The following is a 25,782-nucleotide window of genomic DNA, read 5'->3' as shown; positions in this document are numbered from 1 at the left end:
ATGGTTGCAATGACAGCGACTTGCATTGACAGCAGCGCCTGTCTGGGAATATTCAGATACTAGTTAGAACGTGCCTTTGAGAGAACGGTCACGTGATCGCATATCACGGCTGGCGCTTGTGCGTACGCCACATTCGCGAACCGGTTGTCCACCTCCTCTGTTGCGAGTTCCTTTCTTCGCCACGTTCGCGACGGCGAGGTATAAAGGCGGAAATCTACGGCATTTTCCCTTCTCATCCATCTTTTACTACCTCGAAATCATACCATCATGCTGCCAACTGCTATAGCATCTATGACAGATGGCCTCCTGATATCGGAGAGTGATTATGCACAGCGATGCAAGAAGCTGCTTGCGCTAGTGAAGAGATTACGAGCCTCTGGGTAAGATATTTCGTCATCATTCTTGGTCGATTATCTTACGCCCATATCATAGAGCACAAGCAGATTTAGACCTTCCCCGCATTGCGGTCATCGGAAATCAGAGCGCAGGAAAATCCAGTCTCGTCGAAGCTATTTCTGGGGTAAGCCTTTCTCCGATTATTTTTGAATAATCACCAAACATTCTATATAGATCACTGTCCCGCGTGATGCTGGAACATGTACGCGTTGTCCTATGGAATGTCGCATGTCTTCTTCGTCTGGAACGTGGAATTGTCAAGTGTCCATACGCTGGGAATTTGGTAACGATGGGAAGCGGATGGAAAAGGTGAAGGAGATTTTTTTTGGAGATGTTATTACGGACAAAGCGCAAGTGGAGCCAACGCTACGCCGTGCGCAAGCGGCAGTCCTAAACCGCAGCGTGCCTATGACAACCTTCTTGACTCTATCCGACGATGAACTTAGGAGAATATTTAAGGACAAAAAGTACTCACCCTTATCTTTCTCTAGCAACGCTGTCTGCATCGACTTATCTGGTCCGGAATTGACTGATTTGTCGTTCGTGGATTTACCCGGTGAGTATTCAAGGGCATACGCACATGCATCTCGATTAATACATGTCTTATTATACCAGGCATCATTCAGAATGCTGAGCCGGAGACCGTGAAGTTTGTCGAAGATTTGGTGAAATCGCACATCAAAGGTAACTGCTTAATACTCGTCACTTTGCCCATGAGTGGTAAGTAATTGTCTACTCTTGTCCTACTGTTCATTAATGTGGATATGGTAGATGACATTGATAATCAGAAGGCAGCTCGCCTTGCGCGTGAGGCAGATCCTCGCGGTTTGCGAACTATAGGTGAGCGGCTACTTGTTATTCTAGGTATCTGGCCCATGACTGTGTGCACATAGGTGTATTAACTAAACCAGATACGCTTCCGCCTGGCTCTAGCAAGATGCGGGAGTTGTGGCTGGAAGTGCTTGAGGATCGAAGCTCGTCCAATCGACTTCATCATGGATATTTCTGCGTTCGACAGCCTGATGATGATGAACGAGCAGCTGGTATAACGACAACACAAGCTCGTGCTGCCGAAGAGGCGTTCTTCACGAGCACCTCTCCGTGGAATCAATCGAGCCACCGATCTCGTTTTGGGACGTATCATTTAGTACGGACACTCGGCAAGCTTCTGGTACAGAGAATCAACGACACGTAAGCTTTCACTCTGATATAATCTTGTCTGCTTGGTGATTACACCATTTAGATTACCTGCCCTCCGGACAGAGGTTGTTTCCCAGCTCGCTACTTGCAGTGGGCAATTGGATCAATTACCTCCCGCAATCACTTCTGATCCATCATCATACGTGTTGAGTATCATAACGGAATTCTGTCGTACTGTCAAAGCAGCTGTCCAGGGTGATTCCAAGATGGCTACTCTTGTGCAAAAGAATACCAGGATATATGCCGCATTCAAACGCGACATCCGTTCCACAGCTCCTCTGTTTATCCCCTATCCTTCGGCAGACCAAATGCCATCCAGTACTACCAATCACGTTAATCTCGATTTTGAAGACGACCAAGACGATAACGAACATGTGAATAATAATGTTCCTGCGACTCTTTCTGGTTTGAAAGTTATGTATCTCCAAGATGTGAAGCGATACATAAGAGAGTATGTGATTTGAGTGCTCCTCTTATTGTCTGTTGAACTCTACACTAGGGCCATCACGCGCGAACTGCCCAACAACGTCCCGTACCCTGCCAAGGTTTCACTAATCCTAGATTTTCAGGGATCGTGGGAGAATTTGGTTCAGTGTTGCTTTCAGAGGGTGTACGCGGAGTATGATGCGACCGTATCAGTCCTCATGACGAACCAGTTTGGTCGATATGAGAACTTGATAATGCATGTGAAGTGAGTCAGGCTTGGTATGAAGTGATCCGCTCGCCTAAATCACTGATCTTTCTAGGCTTGCTATACAGGAGTTACTTAAGAATCGCAAAGATGAAACGCTCAGGATGCTGCACATGCTGCTCAAATTCGAGACGACACCCTTCACGCAGAATGACCATTATTATCACGAGAAGACCGCGAAGTGCCTTGCAAGGTACAGGGATGCACGTGCGGGTAGGGTTACTCCGCTGAAAGTGACCAAAGCTCAGCCCTCTGGGCAGAAAACGAATGATGCTCAACCGTACGCGTTTTCCGCAACGGAAGGCCCTTTCCCCTCTTCCTCGGCTTCCAGTTTCCCTTCTGGTGACAACCTTGCACAGCTCAATCCAGCGATTTCTCCGAGTAACACTCCACTTTTTGGACCGCCTTCAGGATACACCAAGTCCTTCGCATTCGGACCGCCTGCTGCAAGCAATGCAAAGGCCACACAAGCCGCGGGATCAAAGAGTTCAGTTGCTGGCCCACCTACAACCTCAAAGCCTCTTGCGTCCTCATTTGCTCGGGTTGCGACTGCGAGGGATTGGGAAGTCGTACAGCCTACTACCCCCACTACTTCTTTTGCGCTTCCTGAAACAAATAATGGTTGGAATATGAGTACCCCATCCACGTCAAATTATGCGACACCCCACCCTTCGGGTTTCGCACCGACGGGAGCATCAGAGGATCGGGAGGCAGCAATCAAGGAAGCGCTCGCCGCATTGGCTAAAGCAGGATTTATAGGTTTGACGACAGATGATCTTGGAAAGCTGAATCCCCCCGATGAATTTGAAGACGAATTGAATGTGATGGCAGAGGTGCACGGATACTTCCAGGTCTCGTATAAGGTGTGTTCATTCGTACCAAATGTTCTGTGCTGTGCCTCACGCGAGTTTGTTTAGCGTGTAATCGACTACGTTCCTATGTGTATTGACCATTTATTCTTGTACGGAATGGCCGATATCCTGCAGGGATACCTGATCGAGAAGCTGAACCTCGGGACGTCTAAGGAGGCAGACAGATGTGCTTGGTATCTCGCTGAGGACCCGTACGTCGAGGCCACTAGGAAGGAGCTCTTGGCCAAAAAGGACCGACTTGAGAGCGTCCAGCTTGAGCTGAGCACGTTTCGCCTCTAGAGATTTGAGATTGTTGTTGGTCTCTGCTTGGTTGCGCGATTTCTCACTCTACACAGCTAGAACATACATATAATATAAGTCGGCCTGGGCCTATTGCATATATGTAATAGTAAAGTATGTACTTTCTTAATTCCGATGGTTCTTTGGTAGAATTGTAGGTGTTTAGTTCGGGTTAACCATCAGCTGATGACCGACGAGTCTGCGCTGGCTCGTGACTTTTGCGTGACCGCGTTCGCCGCGGCAAATGAGCTCGTCATTTCGGGTTTGTAGTGGGCGGCCGTTGTGCCCTTTGCTCTCCACATCCTACTTAGTGCGCTCACGCCTCAATTCTTCAATACCAAAAACCCTGCCTACCTGCGAAATTTGAGCTCTGGTATATAACGAATGGAATGTCAAAATTGCGAACTCAAACAGCGGCAATTCTACTGCGAGAACTGTCTGAAGCAGCAGTGCGCCTCACCCACCGTTTATCTGTCTACCTCTTCTGATGCAATGCAGCTTGCTTACTTTGCGGTTGCAAACAAAACATGCCACTGCTGACCGTGATGCGCATATTATATCTGCTCAACGTGCCCTTTCTGATGCAGTCGAGCCTGCGCGCTTGAGACGAGCCGATCTTAAAGGAACGGAAGAACGGATAAATGAGCTTTGGGAAGCAGTTGACGTGGTGAGGAAGTCCAATGAGAAAAGTGAGTCCTTGCATTTCATCAATTGTACGCTGTTTCCGTTCGTTGCACGACATGCGGATCTCCTGTGCTATGGAAGAAAGTCAGTGTAGTACGACACTGCGACAGCCATTACCCTGGACGTCAGTTAGATGGTCTTTAACAAGTGCTAAATTTCTTTTGGAGAGTTTGCTCGAGTTTTGATAAATGCATAAGGATTATCTATGGCAACATTATTCACTTTTATAGTTACCCTTTTACCTCTCCAACTCCTGGCGTGGTATACTTATCTAAAGTACTTGCAGCTCGAGAACAACTGCGCTTACTTCGCAACGCGCTTACAACGCGCCGGCGTACCCTTGCCATTGCGACGTCAACTTTTCACTACCAGCTCGCAAGTCCCCATGCTACCCTTGGTCTTGCAGCTACTTCCTCATCTCCGCCGCTACCACCACACTCGCCTACGCCGCCTGGCTCATACCCAATCGCATCGTCTCCTCTGTCCGCCTCGCCTCAACCAATCCGCCCATTATCCCACCGCCGAGGTTCATCGTCACATTCAATACCATCGCACTCTTCAACGCCTACTGGACCCTCTGCCTCCACTGCTATCCCACGTCCGGGTATATCGGCATCCCGGCCTACCTATCCATCTCCGTCGCCATCTGTTTCTCCCTCGCAAGTGCCCCGTGCGCCGCTCTCATATGTATCTACCTCGCCACAGACAGGTCGCGGGTCTGTTACATCTCCCAACTCATCTCCCCATCCTCCACTCTCCTTAAATCGTCCTGGTCTCGCTGTAGTGCATCCGTCGCTTGATGGAGGCACTGATGCGCTGATACGCCAAGTTGATGAGGCTAAGTATGACTTGGCGGCATTGTCTGATACCCTTGCGCGGGCACGGTCCGGGCTGGTTCAGGAGCTGGTCGAAGTGTTCAGCGTTGTTGAGGTGAAAATCAAGCTTTTATCTCCTTGCCGATCCTTCATGGTCTTTGTAGGTTGGCGGCCGTCCGCCGCTGGGTGGCAAGGCGGGCACGAAAGGCGAATGGACGATTGGGGGACTGGTGCTTCCTGTACCAGGGGATATTAGACGTAAGTTCGATTTACGCAGCTACTCTGTTCATATGTCAATTGAGTTTTAATAGGATATCCCCCGGATCATATAAACGCAGTACTGACGCATACCGTGCACTTTCTTACTTTGCTTGCATTTTACCTGGGAATCAAGCTACCGTTCGAGATCATGTGGAGTAGGTCAAGCACTCCACCCATCTATGGATCATCGACGGGATCCGCGAATATCAAAGGCAACGGTTTGCTTGGTGTCGGTGTTCCATGGATTGGGGCAATCAAGGGAGGCGAGAGCGGAGGGTGGTCGCGGTGTGTAGTGCCCTTGCTAACTTAGTTTCATATAACGTTGTTGTTGCTAATATACGCATGGCCAGGTGGTCTACGAAGCATCCGCTCCACGTGTCCGCCGCTTCCACACCATCCACATCGTCTGCTAATGCTACTCCTTCGTCGTCTCCATCACGGCCGACTGGCCAGGGACGTTCTGTGAGCTCACCGGTTGCGCCCTCCATCGACTCTTCTTCTCGTGCTCCCCTCTCTGCATCTATGGCAGACTCGCATTTCGAGGAACTGCCTAGTAGTGCGACAGCTAACGGAAGCTCGTTCACCACTGCTCTGGCGATGCTATTGTATGACGTGTGCTATCTGGCACACACACAAGCCGTCGAGATTCCACTCGCGCAGGCGGGAGAGGTTCTTGGAAACCTATGGGCGGTGTGCTGCAGCTCTGACCTGGGGAGGTGGGTGGCTCCTATGTCTACAATGACGCTCTGGTGTTGCTGATTTCTTTATTTTGCCATGTGCAGAAAGTCACATGCGACACACCCACCGCTCCCTGCACCAACGCCGGTGAGCTTCTCGCTCGATTTTACTCAATTGCTCCAAGCGATCGCGACGAATCCTGCTCGGCCTCGGGTGCGTGGGACTGGTGGTCGGGAACGGTGGAGCGCCGCCCAAATCATTGAGGAAGATGAGGACGAGTGGGACCTCGTGGACGCCAGCGGAGAATAGAATAAGTAGATGAGGACTTGGCGGATCGCGCTCGCGCATGGATGACTATTTTGTATTCATGGTTTGGTTTTTCGTCTGTATCGATATATTCTGTGCATGTATGTGATTTTGCTCTCAAGTGTTTTTCAATTTGTTGAACAGCTCTGTTGATCAGTATGGGCTGTGTATTTGCTGGAGTCGAACAAGCGTTGCTGGCTCGATATCAGAGTTGGTAGCAAGTTGTTAGCGTAAGATGGTCAGTCAGATTCACAGCCTCCCGGGCGGCACGGTCGGCACCGTGCCGGCTGATCCGGAATCGCACCGAATTAGGCAGGCAACGTTACTCATCCTTGATTATGCCACGCGCGGCGCCGGATCCGTTCGTCCTGCCATTCTGGCTTTCCCAGTCCATTCTCTTTCTTACAGTCCATACTTGACTCATGCGCCCAAGGCATATATAATGGCTGGTACATCTGAGCAGTTGTATGTCTCATCACCTGGCCCGTACATCATGGCGACCGCAACTCCCACTCATCCCCCTCTTTTACCCACAGAGTCAGACGTACCTTCACTCGCGCCTGGATCTTACGATATTGAGAAACAGCGAGAAGGACCTGTACATATATCCTCTCAGAGCGAGTATGAAACCGTCGTGTCTGAATTTCAGCAGTCAGATACTGTCATCATCGACTGGGACGGTCCTGATGATCCATTAAACCCAAGAAAGTTCGTGCTCGGTCATCCTAGCTGTGTCTGTATTATTCTAAGATATCGACCACAGTTGGTCAACAAGAAAAAAATGGGCGGCAGCCGCGACAGTGTCGGCATTCACGTTTATTTCTCCAGTTTCGTCTTCCATGCTTGCACCAGCAGTTGAGCAAGTGGCACAAGAATTCAACATCACCAACAGCACAGAGATTGCCCTCACTATATCCGTCTTCGTTCTCGCATATGGTGTGGATTATTTTATTTTCCAATGTTGCTCACGACTAATGTTGTTCTCGGGTTTCACAAGCCGTCGGGCCGCTGTTTCTTGGGCCTCTCAGTGAAATATACGGACGTGCACTCATTCTCCGAGCTGCAAACTTGTGGTTCCTAGGTACACTGTTTCCCATCCAGTCTATTTTCAATCTCATTTTAATTCCCCTAGCATGGAATCTCGGATGCGGCTTCGCTCAGAACAAGGGCCAATTAATTGCCTTCCGATTTTTATCCGGACTGGGAGGTAGTGCACCTTTAGCTGTGAGGCATTTACGAGGATCAATTACATAGACTGGTGCTGATCATTCTGATATAGACTGGTGGTGCAGTGCTTAGCGACATGTGGCTACCTGAGCAGCGAGGGGAAGCAATCGCGATATACTCTCTGGCACCCCTACTCGGGCCTGTAATTGGTCCGGTTGCTGGTGGATGGATCGCTGAAAGGTCTACTTGGCGGTGGGTATTTTGGTCTACAACCATCGCTGCTGCGATTGTCCAGGTCTGCAGTATACCTTTCCTTAAAGAGAGTGAGTTAGCACTTGTTCACCCTCTCACATTGCGGTGCTTACGATCGCTGTATTTAAGCGTTTGCGCCAGTGCTTCTGGAGAAAAAGGCAGCTCGCGTACGGAAGGAAATGGACGTCGAAAAGGGTAATCAACGTGCGGTTCGGACGGTTTTCCAAACGCCAGAGAGGGTGTAAGTCTTACCAATGAGATATTGTCGCAAGGAGCTGATCTCTCATTCTCGAAGGTGGAAACAACTGATCCTAAAAGCAATGGTCAGACCGTTCGTCCTCTTGATTCAAGAGCCGATCATTCAGCTAGTTGCCCTTTACCTCGCATTCATATATGGCGTCATTTACTGTGAGTATATCATGCACGATATCATCTTTCTCGACACTTACTTTCATATTTTTCAGTGGTTTTAACAACTATTCCGGACATCTTCTCGAATGTTTATCACGAGAATGTTGGTATTGGAGGTCTGCATTATATTGCCCTTGGCCTTGGTACGCGCATAAATCAAAACGCGAAATATTCGAAATGACCTATCTTGTGCGTGATAGGATTGTTTTTAACTTCCCAAGCCAACGCACGGCTACTCGATCGTGTCTACATCTACTTTAAGATGCGTAATGGCGGTGTCGGACGACCTGAGTTTCGACTACGTGAGTTAATGATATGTGCACTATGACCTTGAAGGTTGACAAGACGTATAGCTACTGTCCTTCCTGGCGCCTTTTTCCTGCCGATCGGGCTGTTTATGTCCGGGTGGGCGGCGGAGAAGCATGCTCCATGGATTGTCACCGACATCGTGGGTTAGATGATGACCAGCCTCTAGGCACTGCTCACCAATGTATTACAGGGCCTTGCGTTCATTGGATCTGGAATGATCTTAACATTTCAAGGGATGCAAACATATGTTATTGACGCTTTCACGACATACGCGGCGTCTGGTGCGTGTTTATCAGCGATGCAGTTAAAATACCAGAGTATATAATAAGTCCTTTGTCAGCTTTGGCAGCGGTTTCCTGCTTCCGCTCGTTAGCTGGCTTCGGCTTTCCTCTGTTCGCACCACCCATGTACAACGCGTTGGGATATGGAAAAGGGAACACTATCCTGGCAGCAGTTGCTCTTGCTATCGGGCCGCCATCGTACGTGTATTTCTTATGTTCCAACCTTCATTAAATATTCAAGTTCTTTTAGAGTTTTCATGTTCTGGAAATATGGTGACAGAATCAGAGGGATGAGCAGATACGCAGGGAAATCAGCACTTTCTGCTAAGAAGGAGAAACAGTAAGTGCTTGCGTTGTGCAACGCAAGCAGTTCTCGGGCTCATTCAGCATCTAGATAACATACATATCTGATAATTATACCAGAATGGCCCAACGCATCACGACCTGCGCATTATCCATATAATTGGCATAATTTAACTGATCGTCTCCAGTGACTTGATCTGCGTATCTCTAATAAAGCATATTCCTGGTGCTCCCTGTGAATGGCTTGTACTAGAGTTATACGGTGAGTTATCCTTCTGACTGTGTTCAATTGACTGAGTGTCTCAATAAACGGCGATATTTTATCGCCTTGAGGAGCCATTTAAGCATATCAATATGATTTAAATTGTGCCTGGGTTGGCGTTCTGCTCTCTAGAAGGTTACTTGCAAGTAAGGTTTGAATTTGAGCTGCCGTCTAGAGCGCCTGTAACACGTGCAATTGGCCTGTCGGCTGCACAACCTTCTGCTAGTGCTCGCCTTCTTGTCTCCGACTCTCACCATGGACACCATTCCTGAAGTTTTAATACCTGAAGTCTTGAAAGGTTTAGAAGATGAGCTCTCACGGTTACGAACGTCGCAAGAAAAAGTTCTTGCAATCGTCTCCCTCCTTCATCGTTTCACACCAGAATCAGCTGGCACTGCTGAGTTGTCGGCCTCTAGGGATAATTTTGCGGGAAATGAAGCATCAAATGAAGCACTTTTCCAAGGCATTGATAAGTTGGCTCATATTCACAACATCCGAGACGAGTTCGCCAAGATAATGCTTGATCAATCCCGAAGGACAGCGTCGGCCTATGACGTATCTCTGGATAGATCTCCCTGTGCGCATGTCGATCCACATGAATCGTTTAGCTGTCCAAACGAAGGGATCATGCGATGTGGGGGCTGCAAGCTTGCCCCCTACTGCTCGAAGGTGTGTCCTGCAGACAATGCGTGCTTACTCTATGTCAATATCTTTCTCGGTAGGAATGCCAAAAGAAGCACTGGCCGATGCATCGGAAAGGTGAGTACGTGTTGCATGCATTATATCGACATTGCAGTCTTATTTTCACAGACTGTAAAGATCCCATTCGTAGATCCGATTGGAAACCCGCTTGGATCGTCGAAGGGCGCCAACCGGAGTTTATATCTTCAAGTAGTAGCAATAATCGTTCGGTGCATTACGAGACGAATGCCAATCCGCTTGAGAGTATGAACCTGTTTGTGTTGTTTGACTTATATTCATATTACCTCCGATTGATGATAAGCGCCATTAGGTGGGGGAACATGCCTGCTATCGATGTCCTGAACATACGCCATAATGAACAGAAGGTCTCTGAAGACATGGCGATCGCCTTCATTGGTATGATCATGAATTTAGTCTTCCGTACTTTCACATAATGGGTGTTTTTAGCATCTGGCGATCTCCGCGATGTCGTACGCACCATCAATGAAATGCCGCACGATTACCCTGGGGAACTTACGGTTGTGCTCAACGACGTCAATCCAATGGTGGTGGCGCGAAATCTCGCACTGTTGCTAGTATTAGGCATGGCTGAGAACAAACGTCAAGCAGCGGACATCGCCGTCCATCTGTGGTACTCTGCATTCCTGCCACATATGTACCAGCTTCAGCTCCAACTCATAATCAGAGATATCTTGGAATCAGTAGATGCTGATGGATCCCTGAAATGTGACCTTTCTCCCAAGTCGCGAATAGAAGGCCGTCCAGGACGTGGTACTGTGGGAGTCCTCATCTCATGCTTACTTTCTCAGCCATTGTATCAAGTAGGTGACGCTCAAAACGAACTTGCTCGCGCACGGTACGCCTAATGTATCAATTCCTTTGCGCATCTATTCTGATCGCATGCTACAGGCTTTTACACGCGCGAGGGGATCGACTTCACCGCGAATACTGGCCACTTGACCCTTCACATCGCCTGGCATTTCATGAATTTCGCGTCTACGGCTTGTTACTTCCTTTTGGGGCGGCGAATGCGCATCTCAACACCCCAAATCGCCTGCTATTCTCACCCTCTGGACGATGGTTGCAGGCCGACAAAGTAAACCCCCTCAGTGGCTGGCAGTGGGTAATTTCAGACTATCTCCTGAACGTTCGGGTTGACTACGCAATACAGTTTGCCATCCGTAATCAAAGTGGGCAAAAAGCATGGAGCTTTACCGCTGGACATATACGGCTGCATGTATTTCTATGTTTCGGATCAATTGCGCGAGTTCGCGAGTCGCATTTCCAGCCTCCGCATCAAGTTCCAACTCTTCAATATGGATGCGTGCGAGCTCGCTACTGAACTCAGTTCTGGGGCATTGTCGCGCTATGGGCTATCTGCTGACACGCGCTTTGACCGGATCGACGCGTCTAACTTGATGGATCCTCATTACCTGGGAGTTGCGCCTGTCCTGAATTCGTGGGGTTCACTCTTGAAGCAGAATTCGCATGCAACTCTTCTCGCACATTTCATCAACTGGGTATCCGCTCAGCCGAAAGGAGTACCTGGGATGCTAGACATTCCACGCATCATCATGGAATGTCGTGCAGATAAACTGGTATGCTTACTTGCACTATCCGCAGATTCACTCTCATCTGTCGGTAGATTCCAGAACCCCCACCTAGGTGTACACGGGAGGTCCTAGATGGTACGCGATTGTTCATTTCTTCGAAACATTTCTTACCAATTCCTGCAACTTCAGAATATACCATGATGGCTTCTATTTGCTATACACAGGCTTTTAATGCCCGTTACGAAAACTCCAAAGCTTTTAAGGAGTACTTAGATAGCCAGAATCTTCCATCAGTGCTACGCACCTCAGGTCTTCGAGTAAAACGGAAGCACACCATTGTGCCGCATGTACGCGCAGTTCTATTGATTCGTTTGCCTACAACACTAACATGAATTTCTCATGCGTATGTAGCGTCTTGAGGGATCATTAAAGTCACCGAGCGCGCTCCCTTCATTTCCCGATGCCCAGAGTATATACCTACACGTGAGTCGCAAATGTCACACGCTCTATCGTTTGCAGAACTCGCGCGAACTTACTCTCTCATAGATTGCCGTCAGTGATAATACGTGGGCGGAGCGTTATATGGAACTGGGCAGGGTGTGAACTCCTTCATGTATATGTCCATGCCGAATAGGTCTATCTCTCAGTCTGATTGCATACCAGGCTCATTATCCCCTTTGGATTTTGGCATTTGGAGAAAGATTTATCGGTCACAAAATCTGTATCACGTGTATGTGCGAGAACTTAAATCAAATCCTACTGAAGCTCAGTGCAGAACAACCAACCACTGGGTCCTGCACTATGATTTTCTAGATAAGCTTGTTTATGCTCTGGATGACCATCCATACGATTACGAACAGATGCACAATATTGAGGAACCACCTCTGGTGATGCTAATCCCGCCGACATTTCCGCTATGTTAGCCATTTCCAATATAAATAGAGGTCTGTTCTAGACCACTGCGGTTTGCACTTCGTCAACCCTCGACAAAACTTCAAACCGTCTAGATTACATTTTTGGTGACTAGACCTAACTAAATTAAGGTACGATTAAATCGGAATAATCAATGCGCCGCGACAAATCGTGTCTCTTCGAGTCCTTCACTCCTCGCTCACTGGATCTCGACAACGATGTTACTGACTTCGTACACTCGCATGTGCGATGCCTGTTTGTCAGATGTAAATAGGTGCAACCACAAATTCAAAGGCACACGCACTCCGACGAGCTCCAATTGCGTTAGACTGAGCGCATATGCTCCCGACGTTCCAGCTGGCACTTGCACACTGAAGTTCTCAAAGGGCGCACCGGACGGCGGTCCCCCAGACCCGAACTGTGGGTTGAAGGGTCCGAGGTACAGGAGATCGCCAACTTCCTGCGACGCATTGTATGCGTTGCAGTCTACCTGCTGGCATGAGGCGAGCCCGAGGACGATTCCAACTTGATTCAAGTTTTCGGGGTAGTCCTGCGTCGCGTTGCCCGACTCGTCAGCGCGCATTCGCATATAACACTCGACCTGAGAAATCGCGCACCCCTTCCTCTACCTGAACAGTGAAGTTGGCACCAGACGCGATGACGGCGCCGTTCGTTGGGGATGAGATCAAGGCACTCTGGGCTGTCGCCACGGCAGCAAGGGAGGCGATGCCGGCGAAGAACGCAAAGACCTTCATTGTATAGTGAGTTTGGTGGGTTGGATGAAAAGTGTCGGAGGTGGGTAGCTGGTATGCAGGACGTTGGGCGGGTCTATGCTGACATTCGCTGCATTATATACCCTGTCGTACGCTCGCGATACCGGCTAGATGACGTTCTCGGTACTGGATGACGGCACTGCTGCGCACAGCCGCCTGGGCGATTATGAGCGCGAGCACCTTGTTAATGGCGGTGCTCATCATTTTTAAAGCCAGTGTGCTTCCCAAATTGAGCGAAATTAGAGGGGATCTATGCTGCGAACATGCCGGCGAGGACTGAAAGGATCATTTGCGCGCTGGCATCATTCTTGTGGTGTAGGCTACCGACTGTCGTGTGATGGAGGGACAGTGGAGAGCGACGCACACCGGTGCTGACACAGTGCGCCTTGGTCGGGTCACCGGGGATGTCGCGAATAGCGATGCGTGTGCGAGTGAGTGGAGGCGTCAGCTCTCTCCACGTTGAAGGAAGGCTAGCCTCGCTTTCGGTATGTGAGCACACTGATTGGGGAATTATCGCGGAGACGTCGACGCGGAAGACCTCGTCGGTAGGCCGCGGCATTGCAACCAACGTGGAGCCCGAATCGGAACCTTATGAGACTCGACGGATCGGGATGACACCAAAACCTGGCTGTATAACATCTTTAGGACTTAAAGTTTTAGGTTTAAGTGGAATAGTCGCTCAACATCATAGCGCTCGTTGAGGCAGGGATCATTATGTCAAACTTTGATACACCTTGCTATGCATAATAGCTCGGAACTTATGTGTACAATGCAGATCAATCAGGTTCACAAGTACAACATGAGTACATATACATACAATTCCAATCGCAAGCGCGATATAATCAGCTTCTACAACATCTAGAGCAGCGTTTTCAGAGTCTTCAGCTTTCCAAAAAATCGAGAGCGATCAACAGCGGAACAGGAGCGAGCATTGCGTTTGACATCGGAATAGATCATGCAAACTTCAGCTGCTTTCCTGTCGGAACATTTCGTCTGGGCAATCACAGCAATATGTCAGAATATCCGTCCGAACTAAGCATAGCATCCCGGACTCGACTGACCATTGAAAGGTTCGTTCCGATCAAAAGATCGGGACTTCACAAACGCGTGAACGCGTTCGCCAATGTCACTTGAGATTTCTGTAATGGTCCTGTTCTCTCCTGAAACAGCAAGTCGCCACCATCTCCCAGTGGCGGTTATGCTTATCGGCTCGAGAGTGCGGATAGAGACACTCATAGGTTCTCTGGCTAGTCCGTCAGATAGCGATACATACTGTGTTTTGGAGCCATGGCTTTTGAGCAGAGGAATCCAGATCTCAGCCAGGCGGCTGCATAAATCGGTAGTCTGATAGACATGATTGACTAGCTGGACCCACAGGCTGATGATACTTGAACTTCCGAGGACTACCCGTAATACGTCCTGGCACCAGACTGAGTTCAATACATCTCCTCCTTATGAATATCTTCACTAGTCTTACTCACCAGACGAGGGTCGTATGGATCCAGCACAGCCTGCAAAGCTCTAAGCATCTCAATCGCGGCGCGACACGAACAAGATCTTTCCAGAAGTTTATGTCGACGCTTTGCATGTCTATGGTAAGTGCGAGTACAACAGGAGAAACTGCTTCCACTGCTTCCACAAGCGTTGCTAGGCTATGCGAGATCAGGGGTGGCGTTGGGTTTAGGTCAATGGTGCCATTCGGTCCAAATGCCATCTCTATGGTACCCCTAGGACGATCAGAGTAATACGTCTGAAAGACACGGACGGAACACGTCAGACCCCACACTAGAATGTCTTGTGAAGTACTAAATACGAAGTCCAGCTTCGGCCAGCATGTAGACTGCGCGGAGATAGTCTGTATTTCCTGCAGGTAGAGCTCCTCAATGTTCGGGAACATACGTACGACGGAGGACCGGGGCTCTGCACAGCTAGCGAGTCCGAGACGGGGGACACTAGGCAGAATAATGTTGGAATCATCAATGAAGGTACTATTGCTGGATGAGAAGAATTTGAGCTGGAGATCCTCGAAGAAACCGATTGCTGCCATATGGCTCCACAACGGCGCCCATGCACTCGCTGTAAGACTACTGGTGCAGTGATCGAGATACGTCATTCGGGGCCTGCTTTGTGATCGAGTTAACATTCTCAACGTGTGATGGCATATATGAGAGAGGATAATATGAGTTAGTGACGTTAATGCCGCAAATGGGTCAATGAGTCGTGGCTCAACTTCGAGCAGAATTTGAACATCCATGAGCAGAATCCGTCGGAGATTGGAAGCCTGACCAAGGAGGTCCACCAGACGGGGACCAGGCAAGTCCTAAATCAGATTTAACTCGCCCTCGTCTTCGTCTACATGATTGAATTCATCGACGATTGGCCCTATAAAAAGATACAGGTCGCGCAAGTGATGCAACCGGTTTGGGATGTCTGCGAGCATGTAGTCTACCATTCTGAAGAACAACGAATGGTTGTTGATGAAGAGTGTAGCGAGGGCCTGTCGGAGGGCGATGATATGGATCCGCTTAGAACGGTACAGGGCGAGAGCATTTAGAGGATGAAGAAACGACGCGACGTGATCGAGGACATCATCATCCAGCGAGAGGAGCTCCAAAGACATGGCATCTAGGATTTACAGGAAGTAGACGAGCACGCAAGAATGACAGGATAAACGCGTTGCAGAAATGTACACGAAGGTGAGAGTAGGAACATAAGGTCCTTCTAATGGCGTCCGGACGAAGTTACAGTCGGAGCTGATCGGAGCTGAGTTCAACGGGACGCGTCGTGACAAATCCCGTGACCCGTGACCGACATGCCAGCACACGCCGCGAAATTCGATCGGCTTGTCCAATTTTTAGCGATACAAACGTTATTAAAATCGTATGACGTTGTCACTACGATCCGCTGCCTCTTTCGCATTCGATTTCTACGACATGGACCCCCCGGTACAGGAGAGAGATTACAAATACTCGAGTGCTCCGGAACGCGGCTGCCATGCACTACTTAAGCCCGAGGGCTTGCACTTTCTCCTGATTTTAGAGTACCAATGGTGTGCAACGTATCCTAGACACTGGTATGTACTGGCTATGAAACCGTTGGGTATATATCACTTTGACTCACGATGAGGCATCCGATTATCGTCGGCGCGTCGCCCCAGCTCCGTTGATCATCATCAGTCACTGCCTAGTACATGGCAAGTTCAAGACACTCCCGTTCCTTGGGAGTGGGGACACATCCATCGGAGATTCCTATTTCACCATTTTTCCGAAATCGGAATATCCTGCTAGTCGTTCCGCTGAGTGGTTATCTATTCCCTCATCTATTCTCTAGGCACAACCGCACCGTACATGTACAGTGTTCACTGCCTATTAGAGCCTCATACGAGCGCCCAATCACGTGAACCAGCATCGAAAACGCGTCCCGTATCTCCGCACTTTCAGCACACTCCCTTCGTCCCCAGCCTTTCTGTTTGATTCATTTCTACAGGCTCTGCTCCTCAAGATGGATCTTCGTAGAATTCTAGACTATGAATATGTTGAGGATGAGTTCCTTCTCACCAGCCTCAACCTAGCGGAAAACGGATTCGAGGCGATGGTTTATGACGCCTCCCTCGATAGATCACCTTGCGCATATGTTGATCCAAGCACAAGAATCAGTTGTCCCAACGAAGGTGTCCTGAGATGTGGAGGCTGCAAACTTGCTCCTTATTGCTCCAAAGTACGTAGTTCATCCTTGCTGCTCCGATTCATACGATCGAACTGTCCCTCAGACATGCCAGAAAAAGCACTGGTCCTCGCACAAAGCAGGCATGCATCAGCGATTTCTAATTGCGTCCACGCCTTACATCCTCTACTTCAGCTTGCAAGAATCCAATTCGTGACCCGGATTGGAAGCCCAGCTGGATTCGGGACAAACGTCTGCCGGACTTTGTGGTATCTGAACCAAGCGCCAGAAATGGGAGGCCCATGGCTTTCTCGTCCAATGTCGGTCCAGCAGTGGAAAGCGTCAATATGTGAGTTCCACGACAGCTCAGCGCTTTAAGTACTATATATAATTCCGCGAACAGGTGGGGAAACATGCCTGCAATAGACCTTCTCAACCTTCTCCAGAAAGAAGGGACGCTTGACGACGATATGGCGATTGCTTTCATAGGTAGCTCTTTTACTCCTGAGCTTATTGCCTGACTAGCACTGAACAGTATGACCCTAGCATCGGGCGATATGCGCGACGTAGTCCGCACCGTGAATGAGTTGCCGCTCGAGTATACAGGCGAGCTCACTATCTTGATCAATGACCGCAATCACATAGTTCTCTCACGAAACCTTGCACTACTGCTGCTGCTGGGCACCCTCGAGGATAAACGTCGAGCGGCGGATATCGCGGCCCATTTCTGGTACTCCGCCTTTGTTCCAGAACTGTACCACACGCAGTTGCAACTTGTCATGCGCAAAGCATTGGAATTCATACCCCATCACACTGGCGACGTTACATGTACGCTGACACCTACGTCTCGTGTTGAGGGCTGCATTGGCCAGGTAGCCGCCAGTTATCTGGGGCTATGCTCAATCATAAGCACCGCATACGATGCCAATGACGCACTCAACGAACTTTCGCGTGCACGGTATGTTGTTTCTCCTCAAACTCGAGGGGGATCGATCATTCAATGATATCCTGTAGGCTTGTCGAAACCAGTGAAGATGGCCTCCACCGTCAATATTGGCCACTTGAATCATCTCATCGACTCGCATATCACGAGTTTCGAAAGTATGGTCTTCTCCTTCCCTTCGGCGCAGCGAACGCACACTTCGACCATCCCAATCGACTGCTCTTTTCACTCGATGGCAAGTGGATGCAACCTGATAGAGTCAACCCACTTAACGGCTGGCAGTAAGCGATCATTGTGCCGATTGTCTACCTCCTCCTCATCCACCCCTTCGATAGCATTCCGTCTGTGATCAAGACGGGGAAAAAGCACGGTGCTCTGCCAATGGACATCTACGGGTGCCTGTATTTCTACGTCACAGACCAGCTGCGCGAATTCGCAGAACGCCTCACCAAACTCCGTATCACATTCAAGATGTTTGGCATGGATGCAAGCAAACTTGCTTTAGAGCTGAAGTCTGGTAGACTAGAAACTCATGGAATTCCAGCCAATTTCCGCTTTGACCGTATCGACGTGTCGAATCTGATGGACACCCACTACCTCGGTGTTCGGCCTGTTATCCAATCGTGGGGTCCCCTACTGAAGAAAACCGAGCATGCGACGCTTGTCGGTCATTTCATAAACTGGGTTTTAGGACATCCCAAGGCGGTGCCTGGACACCACGATATAGCACGTATCAAGAAAAAATGCGAAGAGGAGAATTTGGTATGTATAAGTGTGTACCATCGCGATTCTCCTGCTCATATCGTACTAGGGTCCAGCAGTTCCACCGGAGAGCTCGCGCAATGTTCACGACGGTATGTCATCTATATTTCCGTTGCCACATCTGGCTGTTAATCGGTACTTTGTTTGCTCAGCACACCTTGAGCGGTCGGCCATCTTCTTTACATCCGCATACCATGTGTTGTACGATAGTTCCGGGCCTTTCCAAGAGTATTTATCGAATCATAACATCCATACGGCGCTTCGCAAGACTGGCCTCAAATTAAAGCGTCACCACGACCTCGTTCCACATGTAAGCTGATAATTGCTTGCATATATGCCTCATTTCGATGAAATGAACCCCAATATGCAGAGACTAGAGGGATCGTTCAAAGTGCCCAGTGCCGTTCCATCGTTCCGTGATGCTCGGAGCTGGTACCAGAATGTAAGTCTTTCTAGAACAAATGTTCCATTCAGTGCTTGAATTTATCTCTTATGTAGGTCACGACCAGTGATCATACATGGTCTGAACGCTACATAGAGCTCACATGGGCATAACTTGCACAAGGCAGGTACCGCGATCGAACTGCTAATATTGGTCTTCGTCTGCCTACCAAAGCTTATTCTCACTATCTTCTCGTTACAGATATCAAGGTATCCCGATGGTTTCCACGACATTACCATCTCTACGCGGGACATAGGTCCTGCAATATTCCCCAATACTTACTCAATCTCCTACATATTATGCCTTCCTTTCCGTGTATCTCTCCAAGAGCGGCCAATATTTATCTTGTACTGCACTTGTCCATGGTTTTCGCTGTAGCCCTCATGTGTGCGCAATGTATACATAGTAGATTGTGAGCTTTTTTGGATCCTTTTATTGTCCGCGAGGGCCGGGCCCTATGTAGACAGTAGATACAGCGTGTACGTAGTTCGTGGGGTAAACTATTAAGATCGAGATGGAGGCATTGGACAATTGTGAGCTTAATCCCGTCTTCTGCTGCACAATAATCATTTCTAATAAATGCGCTTTTGAATGCCTTTCACGGATGCGTTGTGATGGAACCTCGTGATCTATGGCAGGCATTCACTTGGTGGTGGTGGACACTTGCCGCAGTGTCGTCAGATTCCTGCCGCGTTGCTTTGTACCGAGTCAAAGACGCTGCTTGCTACTATCTGCACTCTCCTCACCATCAACGACTATAGCCTAGATGTCTATTAACCTTTGCTCTCTCAACGACGATGTACTGGCCTACATCGTCTCGTTCCTTGCCACGCAGGATGCTGTCCGGCTATCGTTATCATCGAGGCGCATATATCCTACTGCGAGAAGACACTCTCTGTCGACTATATCCATCCACAATCCCGTAGCACTCTCTAGGGTTGCAGCTTATATGCTGGAGGATGCCTCAAATCGACTTTGTTTTGTGCGCGAGTTTCGAGCAACTGAGAATGCATTCCCCATTGAATCGATCAAGCCAGAAGACGGCTTCGACTCATACTTTTGGACGCATGGATATCAAAGAGATCACTCAGGCGCTCACGCTATTGCGGATCTACTTGAGAGTGCGCCAAATATACGATACATTCACCTGGAGGATGTCGAGTGGATGATCAAGACAGAACCTCGCTTGGGAAGAGCACTCGCCGCTCTTCCCGCTCTTTCGCATGTCTATCTCTATGGCGTTGGGAGCACCTCTCTCCGCTTCTTGGCTCAAATGAACAGTACTCCTTGTATTTTGGTTTTGCAGCACCGATTCGAATGGTCATTTAAAAGGAAGGATCTATTTCCATTCGCTCACAGCCACTCCTTGCGCAGGCTACAAGAGATCGAACTCGCGTCCTTCAAACATGGCAGTACTGCGATCCCCAATCATGGCTTCCAGCTCCCCATTGTATATCGCTTGAAACTCACAGACTGCCACGTGCCTTCTTCGGCGATTGTTCGTATGTTCCCTAATGTCCGCGAACTATCTCTGTGCAACGTGGTTGTAACTTCGGAAGACGGGTCAGAGGTATGCTGGCCCAAGCTGGATCGCGCAGATGGTCGATTATTGGACTTCTCCATATGGAATGTGACTAGTCGAGTCCGATTTCTCCGATTATCTCTTTTGAGTATCGACGACCCCATCGAGGAAAATTCGAACGGAGAGATATACACAGAAACAATAGCCAGGATAGTTGGCGTCGTACATAATACCTGTCCCGTCATTCTCGATATCACTGTGCACGGAATTAAGTATCATCATTGGATCAAGTGGGCGGATGTAATATACGCAGCACCGAGTTTGAGATGTCTGATCCTAGAGATGGATATAAAGGATTGTTCGTCTTCGTTGACATGGATCGTGAGCACATTCAGCCAGTTTTCTCGATATAAGCTGTCTGACGTATCCTAGGGTACCTTTGTTGAGGCAATTTCGCATTCGGATATAATCTCTGTACAACTTCGAGTCGCAATCTGTGGCTCGGAAACTTCTTATACCATTAATCAGACCGTCGAACAATGGACGCCCTCTTACGCCTCGCACAGATTGAAGACCCAATACATTTCGATCGTCAGCACCCACCCGATGAAAGACGAAAACGATTCTGGAACTACACTTGTCGCACCTGCTCAGATATGGTGGCGCATATCAGGATCTGGAGAGGATCGAGTTGTGAGAAAAATCTCAAGCGAGATCGGAGAGCGTTTACATGCATACGTGATGTCTCCGGCCTTTGATCCATCAGCCCCATTCAATGGTATATTTTTCATGTCAATCAATGCAGGGATTCTAATAACCTCAGGTGTTTGATAGATTCAGACTTTATCTAACATTCAACGCAGTGCAATTCGTGAGTGCATGTGTGCTCATCACATAGGTACCCTGATTGTATGTCCTCTTCTTGTCTTCTGCTTTGAACAATGCTGATCTATGGTAGGGTCACTTCGCGCATTGCAACATCGATGTTTCATTACACTGAATGTGCTCAGGTCGATCCTATCGTTTTCATTGTCCAGTTCCACCAGTTCTCGTCCATCAAATATCAACCGCTTTCGCCGCCCCCGAAGTAGAATATTCCATTATATCCATCATTTCGCTGTCGATATCCATCTTGAACTTTGGTTTGCTCGTTTCACAATTCCAGTGACTCCTTCAATGGGCTTATTGCGTGTTGCTGTCCGTCGATTTCATGATCAAGCTGTCCGCTACCAGAATTCCAACTTATATACATCTCAACCATCCATGATAGAACACGTAACTATACCAAGTAACTTTCTCTCACACATCGTGCATTTGGTCCTGCACCAATTGATCCCCGAGGGCATACCATTGATCGAATACCGGTTACATCAATCCCGTAGCAATTTTTTGCCGCAAACGGGCTCGCATACCCACATCCCCGAAGACGCTCAATATGCCGCACTTCATTCACAAATTGGATTCCATCACTGTGGCTCAGCCTGCCGGAGGTGATAGGATTCATTTCGGCGCAATGGAGCATCTTTCCAGCTCTAAATTGAACGTTGCATGAACAGGCCTTCGTCCGGAGAAACAGCTGTACTAAAGTGCCAGAGCTTGAAGGCATAGCGGTGTGCTTGATGACACGCAGCCGTGATCCCATCCTCGTGGTATCAGTGGCCTGGGTTTTAAATTTTGGATTCGCATTGGACATCATACATGTGCGTCGTTGCCGTGCGTGTGGATGGTGGTATATGGTTAGTCCGATATACTTCTCAAACATACAGGTGTCTGAATACGAATGGGATGCACAATCCATAGTACGTAGAGTATTAGTACATGTACATGTCGTTTTGGAAGACCATCCGGTCGGTATCAATACGTGTATATCGTTCGCTCATTGGTGCCTGGAAGACTCAGAACGTCGTTTCTCAACGACAGTGTATACAAACCAAAGTAAAAAGCAAATGATGTATGTATTACAATGGTTATTTAGCACTCATTCTTCCCGCTCGATGGTAGTACTACGACATCGGAGTCAGCCCTTGCATGCGCGCCATAGATCGAGTCGTCACGGTGAGTTTATCCCTGGGGTAGATTTCGACCCGCTTCCCCGGAGGCGGTTGCTTCGAAAAAGCATCTTTCGAAGGATCCGCTTGATGTCCTAGCGTTGTAGAATTCCCAGGTCCCATGGCGGACCCCGTCTGCACGGTTAATGAAGGAACTGCTTGCTCGGTAAGAGGAGATGACGCCCGGCATCCTGGCCTCGCTACGTCCTCACATTCCACCGTGGACGCCACCTGCACCGATGGCTCCTCTAGAGAATTCTTCTCAGGAGGAAACTCGCCAATTATTATATCACCCATTTGTTTGAGCTTGTGCGACACAGCGGTGAAAGTCCTGCTGAAAATGCCACCTAAGTCTCCTGCAGAAGTATGATCAATATTCTCTAGATCCTTCTCCACTTCCCTATAACGATCAACTAGACGAGCCCGAAGAGCCCGAAGAGCGCCACCAATAGGAAAGATGTTCGCATGCAGGGCATCGATGGCAAGGGAGAATTGTCCCTCGTATCCTATTACCTTGTCCCGTTTTGCGTAGTTTTCGAACATATTCGAGGCCCAATGTCGCTGTGACTGATAATCGTGTGCTGAGGGCTCTTCACCGTTAACTGAGACAACAATCTTCCTGAAGATAACGTAGACACCCATCCACCAAACAGACTCAAATTCGTGGAGAGGATTATATCGTAGAGGCGGAAGAAGTTGTTGGGTTTTGTTCAGAGAAGTGTTAAGCTTCAAGTTATTTGCGAACAGCTGATCAATATCGTCTTCTTCGGCGAGGCGCGGAATGAATATATAATTTTGCTCATCGACTTCTACCGCCATGAAGTCAGCTGTTCCCTGGGGTGTAGGATAAGGTGAGACAAAGTAAGAAAAATGCAGGATGAAAATGCGTAGAATCACGCACAGTGCGTATCTCGTGCTGACTTGTACCATCGAGTCGTTTCGCGTATTCAAAGTCAGCCAGCTTAACGACCCCATCTCTCTCCAGGACGTTTCCTAGACTTATATCACGATGAACCCATCCGGCCTCATGTAGACGCTGTAATACTAAGTCACCATAGATGAGAAAAGTGAGCATACATAAAGCTAGAATTTCACCTTGAGCTGTCTGAGCAAGGTCATCGAAGATGGACATGATCGAAGTCGACATGAAAAGCGCTTGACAAACTTCGACGAAGACAATTCGATAGTGAACCTTGGGGTGATAGCGGAACATTCGCTGACCGGGAACGGAAGAACGCTCTGTACGACTGCGATGATCCCCTTTAGCTTCCTTTGACCCGCTGGCCTTGTCATCGGTGGATGTTTTCTGTTGTCCAGGTTTTCTGTTGTTAGGTTGTTGCACAGTGAATCGACCGGGTCCAGTTCCCACATCCCTCCCTCTTGTCATCAGCATCCGCGTGTTGTCATCAGCCGTATCAATTTTGACGTCGCCGTGGCACACGACCGTCAACAGATGCTTATCGAGGAATGCACGTCCTTCCGGGTCTGGGTGAGACCTGCGAACCTCCTCTAGAATGTCACCTTCTCGCGGTCGATCGTCGTCTATCCAACAGTCCTTGAGCACGACTGGGGCTTCACGCTGCTTTCCATCCACAAGCCTTTGAGCCTCCCACACACGAGTGCCGTGTCCGCGCAGGGCGTTGGCACCGATGTCGGAGAGCATTCTAATCGTCCGGTATATCTGCTCTGATCCATTGTTGGCATTACGCACAGTGATGTCGTAGCATGGTTCTGGCGAGGCCCTCTTCATCTTTTGGGAGACAGCACGGGTACTGGACACAGAGACGATCGTGGGATCCCATCCGAGTTCCGCCTCGCTAGCATACGCAAGCGACAAGATGATACGTACAAGTGTCCTATGATCCTACTAGCCTGTTAGCGTGGCCTCGTACTGAACATCATCTACATTACCAACCTTGACAAAATTGAAGGAGTTGGTGACAACAAGGTTAGCACGGCTCGCATACCATATCCGCATATTCACGTCCTCGATAGTCATTCCGTAGACGAAGCGTCGCCGCGGGTCATTGCTCATGCAATGGTTCATGCCAAGGAGGACCTTGCTCACATTCTACATCACGCATTAGCTAGCTCACAGAGCACAATGTGTGAGACAAACATCGTTGCGATCATCAATCCTGTCCTGTTTCTTGTACTCCGCGCAAAGTGGAATGTGTTTCCAGTGCGAGCCAGACACCTTTTCGCGAAAAAAATATCCGTCCGGGCGGGTGTAAGAGTCCCTGTGCTCCGATTGCGGTATGGTGGTCGGATGGTTTGAAAAAACAACTGTGGGTTCAATGTCTCTCAAGTCACTGGCTGCGATGATGGCTACAGCAACATTCTGGAGGGGGCGGAACGTCTCATCTTCAACGAGTTTAGAAAAGCGGGGATCCACCCTGAAACCTTTCCACCGGTTACCCCCCGTGATCATAGCCCCACGCTTTAGGGCTGCAATAACATGATCAAGGACTATTCCCGGGCGAAGCTTTGGGCAAATATCTTCGAAGAACGAATCGAGGGTGATTTCGGGTATCGCTTCGCCTGCATCCTCAACCACGGCCTTGCCTCTTTCAGTCGAACTGTCATCGGGATATGAGCTGCTTGATGTCTGCTTCACGCGGACAGGCGTATCAGTGGACAGATGAAGGGGTAGTGACTGAGCGTGAGGTGGCGTCGTTGGCTTACCGGGACCCATGATGAGTGGGCGTCCACGAACGAAAATCCCATACTGTATTTATGTGCAGCGATTTATATCGCCGCAGAGGTGTAAGCGTGGCCGTCTTCGATGCGAGTGTCAAAATACGGCCGCAATGCTCATTATTCAAGTCATACGCACCAAGATAGGCCAAAAACACCACTAGAGATACCGCGACCGTCAAGTTCTTCCGTGGCCTTAACCTGCCTGTTTCAATACTGTGCGACCTAAGGACAATTGAAGCAATTTTCCTTATTTATCCTAGCAGAAGTCTTTATAACAATAAGGGAAAAATCGAGTGATCGCGACTTGACCCTGCAGGGCAGGTGGGGGTCGATGGTAAGATTCGTCCACCTGTGTGTATTCCTTGATTCTCGCTGTTTCCAAGCTAGATATAGACCAATCTCTGATAACAAATACGAGGTACCTAGCGAATGAACGTCGTTCTTCAAAGTGCAGTTTGTCGGGGACAGGACTACTACTAGTATTTCGAAACATTTACAGCATAGGCGTTCACCTATCAGACGCGATCACGTGATGTAACGCGACTTCAACACAAGGACTGGCGCTCAAACTCAACATTCTCCTCCGCCAACCGCA

The 25,782-nt window shown here is 48.9% G+C and overlaps 9 protein-coding genes across 9 annotated transcripts; 6 read left to right on the top strand and 3 right to left on the bottom strand.

Moving 5' to 3' along the window:
• Nucleotides 1-267: 267 nt before the first annotated feature.
• On the top strand, nucleotides 268-3,438 carry FIBRA_00318 (uncharacterized protein; the record flags this gene model as incomplete). The annotated part of the gene is made up of 10 exons (XM_012322217.1): nucleotides 268-380; nucleotides 433-520; nucleotides 571-952; nucleotides 1,012-1,116; nucleotides 1,168-1,236; nucleotides 1,290-1,587; nucleotides 1,640-2,047; nucleotides 2,096-2,287; nucleotides 2,343-3,150; nucleotides 3,205-3,438. 10 exons carry the CDS (start codon nucleotides 268-270, stop codon nucleotides 3,436-3,438), a joined length of 2,697 nt encoding a protein of 898 aa, XP_012177607.1.
• A 186-nt stretch (nucleotides 3,439-3,624) lies between these two features.
• Nucleotides 3,625-6,185, top strand: FIBRA_00317 (uncharacterized protein; the record flags this gene model as incomplete). The annotated part of the gene is made up of 6 exons (XM_012322216.1): nucleotides 3,625-3,700; nucleotides 4,409-5,052; nucleotides 5,102-5,195; nucleotides 5,249-5,483; nucleotides 5,549-5,914; nucleotides 5,981-6,185. 6 exons carry the CDS (start codon nucleotides 3,625-3,627, stop codon nucleotides 6,183-6,185), a joined length of 1,620 nt encoding a protein of 539 aa, XP_012177606.1.
• Nucleotides 6,186-6,624: 439 nt separating this feature from the next.
• On the top strand, nucleotides 6,625-8,946 carry FIBRA_00316 (uncharacterized protein; the record flags this gene model as incomplete). Its single annotated transcript, XM_012322215.1, has 13 exons — nucleotides 6,625-6,890; nucleotides 6,946-7,118; nucleotides 7,180-7,263; nucleotides 7,315-7,406; nucleotides 7,462-7,672; nucleotides 7,731-7,842; nucleotides 7,897-8,009; nucleotides 8,066-8,155; nucleotides 8,213-8,314; nucleotides 8,366-8,460; nucleotides 8,512-8,602; nucleotides 8,662-8,800; nucleotides 8,853-8,946. The coding sequence occupies 13 exons, from the start codon at nucleotides 6,625-6,627 to the stop codon at nucleotides 8,944-8,946; spliced, it is 1,662 nt and encodes a 553-aa protein (XP_012177605.1).
• Nucleotides 8,947-9,422: 476 nt separating this feature from the next.
• FIBRA_00315 (uncharacterized protein) lies at nucleotides 9,423-12,025 on the top strand (the record flags this gene model as incomplete). Its single annotated transcript, XM_012322214.1, has 12 exons — nucleotides 9,423-9,722; nucleotides 9,776-9,836; nucleotides 9,890-9,926; nucleotides 10,000-10,122; nucleotides 10,180-10,265; nucleotides 10,317-10,725; nucleotides 10,779-10,988; nucleotides 11,041-11,467; nucleotides 11,515-11,557; nucleotides 11,612-11,769; nucleotides 11,834-11,905; nucleotides 11,969-12,025. 12 exons carry the CDS (start codon nucleotides 9,423-9,425, stop codon nucleotides 12,023-12,025), a joined length of 1,983 nt encoding a protein of 660 aa, XP_012177604.1.
• A 508-nt stretch (nucleotides 12,026-12,533) lies between these two features.
• Nucleotides 12,534-15,154, bottom strand: FIBRA_00314 (uncharacterized protein; the record flags this gene model as incomplete). Its single annotated transcript, XM_012322213.1, has 6 exons — nucleotides 12,534-12,587; nucleotides 12,639-12,884; nucleotides 12,952-13,083; nucleotides 14,589-14,618; nucleotides 14,660-14,857; nucleotides 14,921-15,154. 6 exons carry the CDS (start codon nucleotides 15,152-15,154, stop codon nucleotides 12,534-12,536), a joined length of 894 nt encoding a protein of 297 aa, XP_012177603.1.
• Nucleotides 15,155-15,427: 273 nt separating this feature from the next.
• Nucleotides 15,428-15,727, bottom strand: FIBRA_00313 (uncharacterized protein; the record flags this gene model as incomplete). Its single annotated transcript, XM_012322212.1, has 1 exon — nucleotides 15,428-15,727. One exon carries the CDS (start codon nucleotides 15,725-15,727, stop codon nucleotides 15,428-15,430), a length of 300 nt encoding a protein of 99 aa, XP_012177602.1.
• A 1,345-nt stretch (nucleotides 15,728-17,072) lies between these two features.
• Nucleotides 17,073-19,030, top strand: FIBRA_00312 (uncharacterized protein; the record flags this gene model as incomplete). The annotated part of the gene is made up of 9 exons (XM_012322211.1): nucleotides 17,073-17,119; nucleotides 17,174-17,259; nucleotides 17,317-17,728; nucleotides 17,785-17,994; nucleotides 18,049-18,475; nucleotides 18,525-18,567; nucleotides 18,628-18,785; nucleotides 18,846-18,917; nucleotides 18,974-19,030. The coding sequence occupies 9 exons, from the start codon at nucleotides 17,073-17,075 to the stop codon at nucleotides 19,028-19,030; spliced, it is 1,512 nt and encodes a 503-aa protein (XP_012177601.1).
• Nucleotides 19,031-19,683: 653 nt separating this feature from the next.
• On the top strand, nucleotides 19,684-21,270 carry FIBRA_00311 (uncharacterized protein; the record flags this gene model as incomplete). The annotated part of the gene is made up of 2 exons (XM_012322210.1): nucleotides 19,684-20,820; nucleotides 20,872-21,270. 2 exons carry the CDS (start codon nucleotides 19,684-19,686, stop codon nucleotides 21,268-21,270), a joined length of 1,536 nt encoding a protein of 511 aa, XP_012177600.1.
• Nucleotides 21,271-22,406: 1,136 nt separating this feature from the next.
• On the bottom strand, nucleotides 22,407-25,182 carry FIBRA_00310 (uncharacterized protein; the record flags this gene model as incomplete). Its single annotated transcript, XM_012322209.1, has 6 exons — nucleotides 22,407-22,442; nucleotides 22,494-23,321; nucleotides 23,389-23,531; nucleotides 23,583-24,351; nucleotides 24,403-24,558; nucleotides 24,607-25,182. 6 exons carry the CDS (start codon nucleotides 25,180-25,182, stop codon nucleotides 22,407-22,409), a joined length of 2,508 nt encoding a protein of 835 aa, XP_012177599.1.
• Nucleotides 25,183-25,782: the final 600 nt, after the last annotated feature.

Source organism: Fibroporia radiculosa (assembly GCF_000313525.1).
Source record: "Fibroporia radiculosa TFFH 294 genomic supercontigs, scaffold115, whole genome shotgun sequence".
Lineage (NCBI taxonomy): Eukaryota > Fungi > Basidiomycota > Agaricomycetes > Polyporales > Fibroporiaceae > Fibroporia > Fibroporia radiculosa.
The sequence above is the reverse complement of the archived record's forward strand: the minus strand, read 5'-3'. Positions and strand labels throughout refer to the sequence as shown.